Source organism: Bombus pyrosoma, linkage group LG1 (genome assembly GCF_014825855.1).
Source record: "Bombus pyrosoma isolate SC7728 linkage group LG1, ASM1482585v1, whole genome shotgun sequence".
Lineage (NCBI taxonomy): Eukaryota > Metazoa > Arthropoda > Insecta > Hymenoptera > Apidae > Bombus > Bombus pyrosoma.
The window spans coordinates 2,756,079-2,771,802 of NC_057770.1; the positions used below are offsets into that span (position 1 = coordinate 2,756,079).

Genomic DNA, 15,724 nt, shown 5'->3' on the forward strand with positions numbered 1-15,724 from the left:
AGCGTGGGATATTACAAATAATTTAAAATTGAAAGACTTATCTAATGACAGATATGAAAATAAGATGTAACACATTGATTTTACGTGTACATGTACACATATAGATTGCTAATAATTACTAATCGATAAAAGTTACTTATCGAGAGTCAATTATTTAGAGATAAATTTTAGTATTAATAAATGATTCCTAGAAATGATAATTTTTTGACAGAATTAGAACCACGTGGAACGATCAGTCAAATTTACGCGGCTATTTCATTGCAACGATGGCCGCACCTACTGACATTCGGTGCACATGTAAAGTGTGTACCAGAATTCGTGTCACGATTGACCAAATATTTTGCGTTTTAGATGTATACGGTTGGCTATTGAACTCTTATGTCGTGGTATGTAACATTAGAAATTTATCTCGTACCAGCATCTTCTATAGTGTCGTATTTGTTCGGGTTAATTCGATATAGCTACAGACGTGTGTTTCCAAACGCGTGTCGTTATCTTCGTCGAGTCGTAGGGCTTTAATGATTCTGCTACTTTTTTTTAATACAGGATTTTTTCCAAGACGAGTTATGGGACAAATTACCGGGAAGTTGGAGGTTTGCATTACAAGATACTCCTCCTCGAGAATTCGGTAAATGGTTATCGGGAGACATCTCGTGGTGAGTACCGATATTATACTGTTCGAACCTGATTACCTGTTGTTTTACATATTATTCTACAATCTTTTTAATTGTATTACAGCACACGTGTATGGCCCTTAACATTGCTTGCACTTCGTCAAGTGGCTAATATTTTGCAAGTAAATAGAGATCACGAAGATCCAAAAAGTACTTTAACTTGTGAATTCAATAAAGTAATAACAAATAATAATAACAAAATTTGTAAAACTAGCAGAAACGATACATTTGACAAGTTATATTCCCAGGATCAGAAATTTAGTAACCTGTTTTCAAAACATATAAAGAAGAAAAAGAGATACGAGATACACGAAATAGCTGAAGTATGCGCAGGCTGTGCCTACGAAGCTAGCTGTAAATGTATCATTGATATTGGATCTGGAATGGGTCATTTGGCTCGTATCCTAGCGTTCCAATATGGATTAAACGTTACTTGCATCGAACAAGATTGTATACTATTGCAACAAGCTAGGTATAAAAATTGCTATGGTACAATATCATTATAGTCGATGCTAATAATAGTTTTGTTGCAGGAAATGGGATCAAGAATTATTGACATCTATAAGAAAACACATACCTAATTTCCATCAAAAGTGTCCTCAACATTTTACAGCTAAATTAGAATCTTCGAGTTTAGTAGAATCAGAGTTAGTTAATCGATTGAAAGAATTGTTTCAGAATGAATTTGATTTAAGCGAAACAGAAACTGAATTTGGTCTTATAGGACTTCATCCTTGTGGTGATCTAGCTCCTATATTATTGAAGTTTTACTCATCTAGAAGTGAAGCCAAATTTATTTGTATCGTAGGATGTTGTTATATGAAACTAACGATACAGTTTGTATATTTTCTTATAAGACCTTTTTCTTTAATATTATGTACTATAATTAATTGATTTTCTAGATCAGAGACAAGAGAATTAAAGGGTTATCCACTTAGCCAGTACCTGTTAGCACATAAAAATCATTTGTTAACTTATACAGCGTTAGAAGTAGCTTGCCACGCTATTGAAAAATATTGTGACAAATTAAAGAATGGAAATTACGAAGATTTAATAGTTAAGTGGATTGGTAAACGTGTACATATTTGAATAAGTATTATTAACTGAATTATTTGTTTCAGGTGCACACTTATAGAGCAGCTTTAGAAACTATTTTAGTAAAAAAAAATGAAAAATTACGTCATAGTCAATTCAGAAATGTTAAAGTATCGAAAGGAATGACATTTGAACAGTTAAGTTACTAACATTTCATAATTGAAAATTAAATAAGCAGCAACGAATGCACAAATATATGAAAATATGTTTATTTCAGGTATTGTAGTGTAGCTACTGCAAATTTTGACGCTTATTTGCAGCCGCAAGAATCTGATATTAATAATTTAGAGATAAATAATCTGTTAAATCGGTGGGAACAAGTTATAATATTTGGATCGCTTCGAATGATGTTGGCGCCATTAGTGGAAACCATAGTGCTGTATGACAGATTTCTATTTCTGTCCGAAAAACGTTTGACACCAACATTAAAACCGGTGTTCGATAGTAGACTGTCACCTCGAAATTTAGTATTAATGTCTAGGAAAAATAACTAGTCCGTTTACAATTTCGAATTATTTGCCGATAAATCCTACCTTGAATTTTTCCTTCTTCAATCGCTGTAAGTGTTCACACTGTTGCATTTCCCGCGTCCACGAATCAAAGTTGCTCCAGATTACGATGTGCCTTTGATTGGACAATATCACTGAATTATAATCGTCGATGAATAATGTACTATTTCAATTTTCTGTTCTTCGATAATAACGACTTTTAAGAAAACCACATTATAAAAACTGCAATATTCTTTGCAAATGTTCTTTTGACTTGTTATTTAATGGTAATTTTATTGTTCGAATATACGACGCGAGCAACGATAGGCCGACCAATGGGAGAGTGGGGCAGCGGATAGACGCGCGTGCGCGCGATTCCACCTTAAAGATCATACCGTCAGTATTCGAATAGTGGCGTCGGTAGGTAGCGCTGCGGTGGCCGGCTACTTCGTTAGGGGCAGAGACGTTCCTCTCCAGCAACATCGCGATCCAGTTTCCCTTAAGCCGCTCTCGCGCGTTTGTCTGTTCTCGTCGCGTTCGCGTCGTGTCCTACCGATTATTTTCTCCTTCCTCCCCCCTCCCCCGCCCGCGCACGAGATCGTCGACACGGTAGAGAGCCGCGCGGTATACACACGGACGTGTCGTCGTAGCACTGAGTGCCCCGCTTTTAAAACTAAATTGTCCGGTGTCGAACCCTAGGATGGCGTTTAACGGAGACGGACCACACTCCAAGAGGCAGCGACTCGAGGAATCTGGTCACAGGGTGAGTACAAGTTTATATATTAGATTCGGTCGGAGGTATTTCGTCGGCGAAATTTGTCAATCAGTTTCTGTGCCTTAGACGGATTTTATTCGTTATTTGAACGTTTGGTATACTGGTACGGTGAACGCGTGCGTTTCAGCGTGTCGCGTGAGATTTACAACCCGTGAGGCGGTCGCGACACAGCGGTGGGGGGAAAGTCGCCATTTATCCGGTCGCTTTTACCCATATCACCGCCACCGCGTCGAAACAATGGGCGATGCGCGCGCTCTCGAAGAAGATTGTCTCGTGTCGTGCTCGTGTCGTGTATAATACGAAACGCACGTTTGCCTGATACGTGGCTCGTGTTTCGGCAGCAACCTGTTATCTCGTACGTGTGCTTTCTGTAATAATCGTTTCCGGGAATTCGGTTGACGACGCCGTCGCCACCGTCGTGGAAAGGCTTGCCCTGTTCTATCGTCGTTATTGGCGACGGCTGGTGCGCGAGGATGCACGTTCAAAACAAACCCCCGTCGGTGAACCGGGGTCGATAATTTCCATCGCGTTATCACCGCGAGACGAGGCGTTGTCGCGATGCTCGCCGTCTGCGATTATCTCGAAGGGCAGTTTCGTCTTTATACCGTGACCTATGAGATATTCGGACAAACAGACCAGATAATAGCAGCACTGTGCTTGAACGTGTTGTGGTCTTAGGAGTCTTCGGCCGACGGCTCCCTATGCATTATCATACCGTTTCTTTGGAACGACGTTTTCGTCCGGAAATCGATCCCTGGTCATTCCGTTAACGTTATATTAACCGAATGTATCCGGCGAGGGTATCGAAGGTACGAGAAAATACATTGATACTCATACGGATCGGCGATTATTAAAAAGTATTTATTTGTTTTTTTATCATTATAAAATATGATTGATTGCCTTCTTCGTATTACTTATAGGATTATATATTATAAATACGTAGAGCCAGCTGAAATCATTTTTCTTTGTATTCGAAATACGTATTACGTATACGTATTTACACGTGCTTCGTTAAGTAGTTTAGAATATTCCAATTATTTTTTTATTCCAATAAAGATGTATTTTTATTGTCTTGGCTTGAGAAATGTTTTTAGAGTGGCTATATTCGTTTATCTGTACCTACACGATATACCGAAAAGCAACAATAATAAATCGCGATAGCAGGGATCATATTTGCAATTCAGTTGGATAAATAATGAATTGGAATATGGCTGTAACACTGACTACGAGCAGCGTTGAAAATAAAGTACACGTGCATTCATGAATAAAAATACCATATCACGCGTTATCGTTACTCATTTTGTATTCGTTCAATTGTCCTTAACTAGTCATCGAATATGTCCCATCCATTATCTTGTAACAATACTCAAATATTGCTTATTTTTGAGACATCTTTTTAATCTCTCTGAGGCGATAATATTTACGCTCATTATCATTGTCGAGTATAATTTGTAAAAACCGGGTGAAAAACAAAAATTGAGCATAACGAACAGAATGGGTCATTGTCACGTCAACTACTTCGTGACCTTCATTCCACGGTTGCTAACACTACTGCTGAGAACACATGCCACAGATGATGTAACGGTAGGCGTAATGTATTACATATGCATGTATGTCAATCATATTTTCACACAGAGTACGTCGGCATACATTGATCGGGATATTGAACTTTCACATCTTTATTTTTTTATAAACTATCGTCTCATCATTTAATTCGTTATTTTACTGGATCAACTGATGTTTCACTTTGTATTACGACTTTTGGTATTACGGTATTTAAATTACCTGCAATTTCTTCGTTTTTTTACGCGATATAATATTTATTACATTGTTCCCGATCAATATCTTATATTTCAAAGAATTATGTTAGATACACCTGTATATCTCAGTTATATTCACGTGAGAAATGTAGCCATTTTAAGCCACGTTTAATGTAACCATTATCATTACCTTCGTCAGAATTTCTTTCAATTCATTCTACTATTCATATCTACTATTGTGTGCTATTATTAACTTGGCAGTTCTTAATAATTCCAATATGAGTTTCGAAATAGGAGTAGTAACGATGCATAACCTGAGTCGCTCAATTCCTCGTTCTTCTTCAAACATAACCTGTATATTTGTTTTAAAACGCTAGATGTACCACATGACGATCGTCTTTAGAAAGAATTCCGTTCTATTTGTAAGAAATCGATCTACGAAAGGTCAACGGTACGTGGTGGCGACTTCACGATAACATACAATTCTTGCGGCTAGTCCTATAGGTCAGCATTAAAATATGTATCGACGCGTTTCTCTTCTGTGTCGTATTTTCATGATCAGTGGTTGAGTAACGATCACGAATAAGACGCACGAAAGTCGCTCGAATTGTTTCGGGAACGTTTCCATTTACGTAGTCACGGCCCAAGTTTTTTAACTTTTAAATTCCTTATTCGGATTGGTTCACGTTTTAATTTTCCCTCCCTTTGCTCGATCACCTCTCCCTGACCGTATGATTGACGAGAAAAGAATGCCTACACTTTCTCATTGTTAATGTTGATTAAGTTACCCACGAGCAGAAATAAATCCACGTAGTTGGAATATCAATGTAACCACCTTTGCTTGCGCCCTGCTATCCTTTGCACCGTACTCCATAATGCATGCGGATCCACTCGATTTCTCGGTTTCTGTTCTATAGACTCGTGGTCGGTCAGCTCGATTCAATTCCTCGTCTATTTTCGAGGCAATGGGGACAAAAAGTATATATCACTGTCTTTACCGTTCGATGATCGGATATGTTCAATATCAAAGAGTTTTAACGTTTCTTCGTTATGAAATATTCAACGAGAATAAAAAAACAAACTTATAAGTACATATATCTCTAGTGACACTGTGTCGCGTTTGCACGCGATAAAATTCGCGTCTCTCTCGATTACGTGAATTTATCCTGATCGTGGTTTCTGATATTTCTTCTGAAATTCCCAAACACTCCTGTAAAGCGCAGATAATCGCAGCTATATGGAAATGGAAGTTTGGCGGAGAACAGTTTGAAGAACCGTTATCTCGATCCTTAATCACGTTCTATCATTCGTTTCGTCGTTTCTCTCGTTACTCGTCTCGTAACCTCGTGAAATTCATCCGAACGTTCCTTTCTTGCGGAACGAGAGTATGGTCGGTAGTGGCGGCTAGAGACGGAAGTTCCACCAAATCGATAACGTCAATGTTGATCCGCGAAGAGCTATTTTGTGCCGAATAACTCGAACAACTCGAGTCAATCAATGTGCGGCACACGTTTGACATTTCTACGAACGTAACTGTGTAATACGCGGTCATTTCTATGGAAAATAACAGTACTGGTATATACTATGCTACTAACTATTAAGGACGAATGTTGCATTCGCGCAACTTGTCACTCGTAACCGTTTCCAGTTAATTGACATTATCGAATTTTGGATTTTTACATTGTGATTGTGAGAAGAATCGCAAAGGATTCGGTTAGTGGCTTTTTAAATCGTTGTCTCTTCTTTCACTTCCTATCTTTTGCAATAATAAGATTTGAAAATATCGAAATATCGATAGCATTATGATATAAATCTTCTTCAGAGTATAGAATCTTTTCTTTACATTTCTGATCTCTGTAGTGGACTTTTGTCTAGTATCTGTTATTCTTTTACTTCTTTTTACGGTTTCGTTTACTCTGATAAGATAATCAAGTTACTTTATTCGTATCTTCCAGTGACGTGGCGTTTATGCAACTTTTGCGAATTATTTTCTCGCACCAGTAACGTAAAACAGTCTATCGGTCCCATCGCTAATTATAATCCTTCGAAGACGACACGACGTGTACTTCTACGTTTGTTCTTAGCAAAAGGCAGTGGCCAGATCTTAGTGCATGCGTTTCGGCCAACGACGCGACGGAACGAAAATCCGTTCGTTTGAACTTTGCCAACGCAAAGTCAAACCGTCTCTCAAACTTCGCGACACCGTCCATTCGGATCTCGGTGTGTCATACCGACCGAAATATCTTTGACTCTTGACTAGTATCCTTGCTCGGTAATGTGCACGTGCTCCCGTAACTGGAATGTCTGACGAAGTAACTCTGTCAGCTTGGCTATGATGTGTCCGTGATAAAAAAGAAGATCGATACTCACTTCCTGTCAGACAGTATAGTGCACATACTTGAAAATTGTATCGTGAATGAAATTCATGGATGTCGTTCAAGGGACACACGACGCTTTACGATCAGCAAGTGGCTGCAGTGGGCTGATTCCTATGAAATTTTAACACCTGAAGGGTCACTTTCTTTTGACATTTCGACGCTTTTCACGCGGGCCAGCTCATAGAAATCTAGAGAGACCACCTTTCACAATCTTCTTTATTCCTCGTCGTTTTGTCGACGATTAGGTGACAAGAAATTACACGGTATTTGTCATGTAAACGACAACCGTATATCCGAATAGTGAAAATATAAGTTTAAATTGATATCAAAATTAGAAGCAATATTCTTAAGGTTAGAATTATCGAATTTCGGAGTGAACATTTCTTACGATTACCAGAAACATGGTGGTTTTAGCGAAATTAATGTTGACTTTTATCTAAATGGAATTTACATCCACTCTAACCCTTTCGAGACGAATTTTTCATTTAACAACGATTGCGATATATAATAATTCGGATTATAATACAGATACTCAAGTTTGTAAGGCATTGGTTAATGATGATTTTCATAATGGGATATTTAATTCCATTTACAATGCGATTCTATGTCCCGATGATCTCGGCGATGTCCAGAAAAATGATAACAATCTAATGATTTTCTTAAGTCATTTATTTTGGAACGTATCGTATCATTAGTCTCGTAATTATCTATATATATATTATAGCGTTGTTTGGATTTCATACTAGAAATTTAGCATGAAATAAGTCTTTATTTGAACTTTAATACTTTAATCAAAGTTGCACGTAATAGAACACCTTTTGCTAATAAAGCACGCGTTCTGCAAGTGGATGGCGTGGAGTGGTGCTCGAAGAATCATCGGAATAGGACAATCTGTTTGTAGTACCTCGTGACATATTCTTCTATAGCCATCCATAGCATCGTTGCACGACATTTGATGAAATTACTCGTTTCGTTAGAAGCATATCCATAGCTTAGCCTGGAATCGTGGAATGTAATGTCTTCGTGTATCGACGTAAATTGCTTTCAATATTATATAATGGAATAATACCTGGCTCCGATGGATAAGAGTATCGAATGCACAATAAATTGTCATCGATCATAATATCATTGTTTCATCAATCATGATTATTACACAGAGCACGAAAATAAACCGTCATCCGATACGTCGTAATAACGGTGAAAAGACCATTGTCCCGGAGTCGCGTTGCAATTTTCGTCATTACATTACTTTCACGCGCGTACGATGATTGCGTTCCTACGGCCAATGAAATTTAATTTCGCGCTTTTGCGCGCCTCGCGTTCCACGATTAAAATTCTATTCGTAAAATCGTCATATTTTAATTCAATCGTGCCATCTCTTTGTCAACGATCAGACACAAAATTCTTCCATTTAAGGTAAATGCTTTTAGAACTGTTTTACGAATTGTTTGGGTTAGGCTTGTTTGGCGAGTTGTTTTTTAATTGTTTTTTAATTTATATATATATATAGCAACTCACGGAGGTATTTAAACACTCGAGGAAACCTTTTACGGATACATATATTGTTCCCCGGTAGGGAGGATTAATAATTAGATTAGAGCGATTGGAAATTTGTAGATTGTAACGTAAACTGTGTTATATAAAAACTGTGTGTCACATTCAACCGTATTATACTTGTGTTTAGTGATTGAGCGATAACGATACCATTGATATTCAGTCAATTTGATATCAAAATATTCGATACGTATCGGAATTTTACGTGTTTTGTATCAATTATCGATATTGATTTCTCTTCAATCAGTACCAAAACAATACTGTGCTTGATGCGGATGAAAATCACAATTTGAACGTACGTATATGTCTTCTGAAACGGCTTCGACGGATGTTGACAAAACGCTAACACGTTGTTCCGTACGTACGCTTTTTTGGTCGATTGCACATACACACGCACCGACGTTTCTCCTTTTCTACAAAGATCATAAACAGGCGGTTCTTGTTTTGGTAAATATTGTAGTAGACAAACGACCGTGTCGTAAACGGTCACCGCAATGGTTATAGCAGTAGCAACAAAATACTATTCTATAATTGTCTACGTATTATGTATTATATAATTTAATCATATAGTTCACGGTATTGATTCCTACTGCTGCTTCGTCATTATCTTGGTATTATCGATAAATAAATAATATTTTCGCGAAGGATTAAATTGCAAAATGGCAACCGATATTGTCGTACAAGCATCAAGCAGCTATTATATATATATATGTACAAATATTTTCGTATAAGTATCAAATGGATATCAATATTCTCGTGTAGGTATCAAACAGATATCGAATTTTCGTGTAGGTGTAAAACCGGTATCAAGATTTTCGTATCAAACAGGTATCGGCACATTTCCACACGTAAGTATCAAAGACGTATTGATTCCTTTTGATGCCTTTGTCTTTGATATTTATCGATGCCAGGTCGAAATGTGTAGACCGGTATATCGACGCTATCGATGCATATTAGCAGGCATATCGCTATATGTTTGTGTTGCGTGGTGAAAGTTTATCACAGAAATTAGAGTTTAATTCGCGTTGTAATGGGAATCTAAAAATCCGTTTAGAATTGGACGAAAACGCGCTTGTTAAGGATTTTTTAGACTTCGTTGTATCTCCAGCACGTTGTATCTCTGTATCTGGAAGGGTAACAGAGTGCTGTACGAGGCTGGAAGGCGAAGTGCTGGTATGGACAATGGACACCTTCGTGGAATATTCCACAGGGTTCGAATTCTGACGCGAGAATCGTTAGGCTGGACGTCGCTCGTATGACTGTTTAGAAACTCCGTGGTTTATGACAACATCTTTACTATTGAGCTATGGAAAAAGCGACGCGAAGCAACTAAAAATACAAGGTATTGAAAATGAGTCACGTACTACCTGACTGCTTGGCAGCCACCGAAGCACTAAAATTCTATTTTTCAAAAATAGCGATTGTTCTTGACCGTGGCATAAACCTGCCACGTCCTTGCTATACATCTAACGTGTAACTAACAGTCTCCTTTTATATGTTTGCGTTATAACACTCAACGATATGTTTGCAGTAAACGTCTCGCAATTTCTATATTTATTTTCATATTTGTTGACACTTCTCCCAGTATGACCAATTGTATCTCCTTATAACACGTACGACACTTGTCTCTTGTTATAGCGTTAATAAAATCTCAAAATGTTCCGTACAATGCACACAATATATTAATACAAATTTTCTGTGGCAAGAGAAGGTCGCAGCCTGTGAAACGCAGCCGACGAAACGTTTACGTTTTCAGATTATTCCATCGCGTTTCGACGATTCATCGTGTCCGATATCCATCGTGTCACCAGAGAACTGGACTGAAAATCGTGAAAAGCGTAATTTCCAGAAGAAGGTGCGCGTATCTTTCCTCCGCGCCCTCCCCCCGTTCATCCGTTACCTCTGCACGCGAGTTCCCGAAATAACCGTACCGAAATAAAGATCGTTCTCGTTAGCGTAAAATTTCTTTGTGGAGCAGAGCTGTCAAAAGATGTTATTGCGTAATGTCAGGATGACGCGTTTGACGAAATCAAATGAGATGTATTTCAATGGCGATCCTATATCTGGTAAATTTATAGCTTTTTTAATAATGCCATATCGATAAATCTTTTTTCTTTGTCCTGTTATGCTGAGAATCCTTTGTGTCGCATCGAATACATTTTTTGACGTACATATGTCATATTGAAAGAGCTATTGTGCTCTTCTCGAGTATTCCGAACATTTGCCCGAACGCATCGAGAAAATCATAGGTAAGCCATGGATACGTTAGAAGCAGACACGGCCAGACATCATTCATTCGCGATTTCCGACAGCGAATACGTTGAGTAGGATGTTCGAGTTAAAGTAGTCGTAGTCGGGGAAATTTATTGGACCATCCGCGGTCCTGGGACGTGTGATTATTTGCTCGAGGCGGCAAATTTGTCGGTCTCTCCGTGACACAGAGGAAGAATATCAATCGCCCTAAGGAATTCACGGTTTCCCCGTGAAAACTTACTCTTCCGTCGCCGTTGCAGCGTGTCAGCTTTTGCAAGATAACCGAGCCTCTATCGGAAAGTTATCAACTTCCGTTTTCCACGGCGATATTTCGAGGATTGGATAAGTCGTAGCCATTAGCATTCGCTAACCGTCTGTTATTTTGATTAATTAAATCGATGGAGTTGTTTCGCGAAGAATAATTGGAACGAAGTTGCTGCGATTGTTCAATTTTCTGACGATCAGCTGCCATTGATTGCGACCATAGAGGAGCTATATCGATTCGGTATAATTAATAGACAACTGTTAAGTACCGTGCGACGCGGAGAATCCTAATTACGCGAAGCCGAGGAACGTGCTATTGCGTTTGCAATTAGCATCGAGCACGACTCGACCACGAAGCAGTTTCGTCTTCGTTCTAAACCAAAATCAGGCATTGGCCAATATTTCGGTGATAAAATATTTTATCTCTGATTTAGAACCTACCTTATCGATTCGTCGAGTCGTTAAATTCGGAAGATTTTGGAGACTTTTAATCGCGCTAAAAGCCCGTTTTTCGTATGTGAATTACTTTCTATATTGTTGGGTAAGTTGCCGATACGCGATACACGATATACGAAAGCTCGATAGAAACGATCATACCACATTTCGCGAGAATTCGTTGGCCAGCGTTTTTGTTTCTCTTTGTTCGGAAACAGACGTCGATTTTCAATATGTTTTTGCACATACTGGCCTCTCCCCCAACCTCTCGCGCTTTTCAATTATCGTGCTTTCATATGAAAGCTTCGCTCTATACCGCGAGCAGAAAGCATCGCATTCTTTCTTAAGAATCGGTATTAAAGCTCGTTTATTGATGGACGTTCTCCAGTGTACACGTATGGCTGAACCTGAAATACAGTCCTCCAGCAGATTGGCTCCCGTGACCAAGGAAAATTGAATTTCCTTCGATAGCAGATTCTCGTATGCAAAGTATTACTTAACACCTGTTTTCCTTTATATTGTATCGAGGATTGATATATCGCATTTACAAGTACCGTACACGTAGCTAAACTCGTTGGCAAATAAACAATTTATACAACGGTTTACCAATTTTACTCGTTGGTTTAATTTTCCTCACTGCCTATCATTTTTTGTTTATGTACGTTCACGTTCAGATCGACAGATTCAATCGATAGGAGTTCAGACAAACGGGCATTAAGTGAAATTCCGCTCCAGTAAATTGCGTTCCATGACATCATTTAAAATATCAATCGTTTGAACATCGTAATAGAGATATTTGATCTCGAACAGAATTTACACACTTAACAGTAAGTATACTGCTGATCGAACAAACCAACGACGATAATCAAGGTAAACGAATCAACATGACAAATTCCGGATTTTTCATAGATCTGTAAATTCACAGCGACTCGTTCTTCCTCGAAAGTTTGAATGATACTTTTGTAAAATATATGAATAGATCCTGGAATTATGTATTTTCCCGTGTACCTTTCGTTTCAATCTCGTTTAATACAAATTCTACGCTTCGTTTACTGGTTCCAGCGTAAAGTTTCTCATGGTAGTTTGATTTTCCGCTTACATAAAGTTGCCCCGAAATCGATAGCGAACCTTATGGCAGCGCTCTCACACTCGAACCAATTTGCGTGGTTCTGCGTCGCTTTCTATTTAATAAAGAGGCTTTATCGGCGGAAATCTTGAACTCTGTCGTGGTAGTAACTCGTTATCGCTTGTTTACACCCGACTCTGTTGAATGCTCGCGAGGCGCGTGCACCTTGAGCGTCCCGTGCAAACTCGCGTGAAATTTCACGGCGGCGAGTTGAGCGAGATTAAGGTCGTCGAGGAGTTAGTAGTAAGGTGAGCAAAATGAAATTAGAACGCGTGGAATATTCGTCGATAAAGGCTGGCGGTCTCGCGATGCATCCCTTCTTTCTCATTTTTAGCAGTTTTGCTCGTTCGCGATGAGACTCGTCTTTAGAATTATAGCGGAGAGAGATGGAGAGGAAGAGAGAGAGAGAGAGGGAAGGATTGTTCCGCTGAAAATGACCCAGTCGGTTGGGAACGGAAGCAACGAAGAGTCCGTTTTCTGCATAATACGGCTTTGCTGATTTTCCAGGATGACTTTCCTTGCTATTTGTCTATGCAAATACGAAATACGAATACAAGCCGCGAAAATGCGATAGTCATATAACAATCGTCTGTTGCGCGAAGCTGCAGACTGTAGGCGAACGTGATACGAAAATACGCGGATTGATACGAAAATCGGATGTACCGTTGACGTTTCTGTTTGGTGACACAGATTGAATTATAGTAGAAATTCCTGTACATTTCCATGTATGTTGTTTCGTCGATATTTTGCTTTGGTTCGTAGTGTAAATATTTGCCTTCGTACCTTGGCATTTCACTGTCGACTATATCTTATAAAATTGACAAATATGATGTTTGATTTCCCCTCTGTAAATATCGCACGGTGGTTGAACCTTGGAGATGAAGTTGTTTCTTCAATCATTTTGCTATTCGCTTCGTTGTTTAGACGTTTCTTATATTATTTATCAATTCCAAACGTAATGGCAATTACGAATTGGAAGATTCCACTATTGTCTGTCCACGTGTTCCATACATGATGTGTTCCCTCTAACGAACAGCTATTCGCCTGTTTTCGCTTCTTCTCCGTATAATTCTGGTCTTAAGTTTGTCGCCCGAAGCCAATAGCGGAACATTCAAAGTTCATTCTGTCATGGGTATTACTTGCGATGTAAAAATCCTACGCAACTTTCGTCATGATTAACCGGAGGACTTTGCTTATCCGAGTTTTACTTTGGATCGATAATCTGTCGATGACCAGCAAACTAGCCCGACTGGCAAATATTACAAACTGACGAGAGTAGGACGGTGTTGAATTAGATTTATGATATCTTTAGCGGTTGTTAGCTTATTATATACAGCCGGACGAATTACGGCCAATGAAAGGCATTGTCGGTTCAAGGTCGTAAACCTTGCGTGTCCAGTTTACGACGTGTTTTATACTTTTCTACGGCACCTCGTCCTAAAATGTTTCAGCGAAATATAAATCACGTGGCGAAGTTCGTATGCCATCAAACTAACATTTTAGACCGCGAAACATTCCTATCAAATTCGAATTCCTTCGCAAACGGGCGTTTTAATAGCCTCCGATTCCGCACGATTTTTCTTTTTCTCGTTTCAGAAAGGTGCCGTTGAAAATCACAGCGAGCGAGTGTAAAGAATTCCGCGTTAATGTTTGCGCGATGGAATTCTTCGCGTACAGACCCAGCGAATTCACCAAAGAAAACGTCGTTCATCGAATACATTTCCTTCTAATATCGAACAACTCGTTGTTTTATGTTTGCCGCAAACGCAGGAACGAAGCTGCCCTCGCGGCCTGTTGGCTGCGCGCATTGTTCTGCTCTAATAATTGCGTTCACATTCAATTGGTCGGAACGAAAAGGTTCTGCCACGTCGACAATGATTTAGGATCGACTGAATCGCCTTACTGCGGTGATTAGACTTAACTGTACTTGTGGTTAACTGTACTATACTAGATCGTGCGATCTATTCCTATGACAGGCTATGACAGTTTCGTGTCGTTACGATATTTCATCGTCCAAAATTGTTTGACTATGATCGACTACAACCTCGTGGTTCTGCGAATGCTCGATTTTCTTCGACAGTCGCACATAGCATATACTAAATCGCACTACTCTGACGTGACAGCATCTCGTCACCGCTTTTACTACATTATTATATATACTTGTTTAATAGCGATCGATTAGATCAGCGTGCTAAGCACATCGTGACGGACACGTCCTCGAATGCTCGATTTTTCTCAACCGATCGCGTGCAATCTATTCAAAATTGTTCCACAATATTTGACTGCAAATAATATCCTCTTTAAACGCTAGATTCTTTTTTTTTCGTATAGTCTTTTTCGGAAGTGTGTCAAGCCTTGCGCGAAAGGAGGTCGCAGAAAAACTTCTACCAATCATATACATAGTCTGGTTTCTGCAGTCTAATCGTTGGAAGATATTAGAAAGTATCGAACGAGGCAAATGAATTTTTTTCTCCGGACGATATACCGGGTTGAACGAGTATTAATGCCCGGGTACGTGCACAGAATAATTTCGCTAGATCTCGGTGTACCGTGTCGCAACTGATATTATAATTCCTTTCGGACAAAAAATTCGATCCCCATCTTCACCCTCCTCGAGGACTTTAATATCCATTGATGCTCTGATGCCAGTTTCAGAGGGACGCATTTTCTCTCTACTCCCCGTCGTTCGTTCCTCACTTTTTCTTTCGTTTTTTACCTGTCGCTTGTCTGACGACAGCAAGGTCGATACTCCAACCATAATCTAAGCATTATGGTAAATGGATTTTACTAATCAGACATTAAAATCCATACACGAACCTTTGTATAACTGCAACTGCTACGTGATTGGATCGATTAATGCAAAGTGACGATTTTGTGTGTGTCTGACGGGATGGTTGTTTCACAGTGAATGTGAAAGTTGAA

At 39.1% G+C, this 15,724-nt stretch overlaps 3 protein-coding genes across 5 annotated transcripts in view; 2 read left to right on the plus strand and 1 right to left on the minus strand.

Annotated features, from left to right (window-relative positions):
• LOC122571229 (daxx-like protein) overlaps positions 1–15,724 on the minus strand; it is a 28,577-nt gene that overhangs the window by 7,185 nt on the left and 5,668 nt on the right. Inside the window, exon 1 of one of the 2 annotated variants that reach the window (XM_043734737.1) lies at positions 416–500. The exons of the other annotated variant lie outside the window; for it this stretch is intronic. Coding sequence (XP_043590672.1) covers positions 416–421 — 6 coding nt within the window. The 5' untranslated portion in view covers positions 422–500. Of the gene's footprint in view, positions 1–415; positions 501–15,724 lie in introns of those variants that run through there. 2 annotated transcript variants of the gene reach the window in all.
• LOC122571233 (protein RRNAD1-like) lies at positions 239–2,519 on the plus strand. Of its 2 annotated transcripts, XM_043734760.1 has the most exons (8): positions 239–386; positions 547–656; positions 739–850; positions 923–1,146; positions 1,208–1,510; positions 1,577–1,730; positions 1,796–1,905; positions 1,987–2,519. In XM_043734760.1, exons 1-8 carry the CDS (start codon positions 267–269, stop codon positions 2,261–2,263), a joined length of 1,410 nt encoding a protein of 469 aa, XP_043590695.1. In that variant the 5' UTR covers positions 239–266; the 3' UTR covers positions 2,264–2,519. The 2 variants fall into 2 exon arrangements, with proteins under 2 accessions (XP_043590695.1, XP_043590686.1); XM_043734751.1 differs by having other exon boundaries at positions 739–1,146.
• Positions 2,655–15,724, plus strand: part of LOC122571238 (heterogeneous nuclear ribonucleoprotein L) — a 156,077-nt gene continuing 143,007 nt past the window's right edge. The window contains exon 1 of the mRNA XM_043734775.1: positions 2,655–3,020. Coding sequence (XP_043590710.1) covers positions 2,958–3,020 — 63 coding nt within the window. The 5' untranslated portion in view covers positions 2,655–2,957. The remainder of the gene's footprint in view (positions 3,021–15,724) is intronic.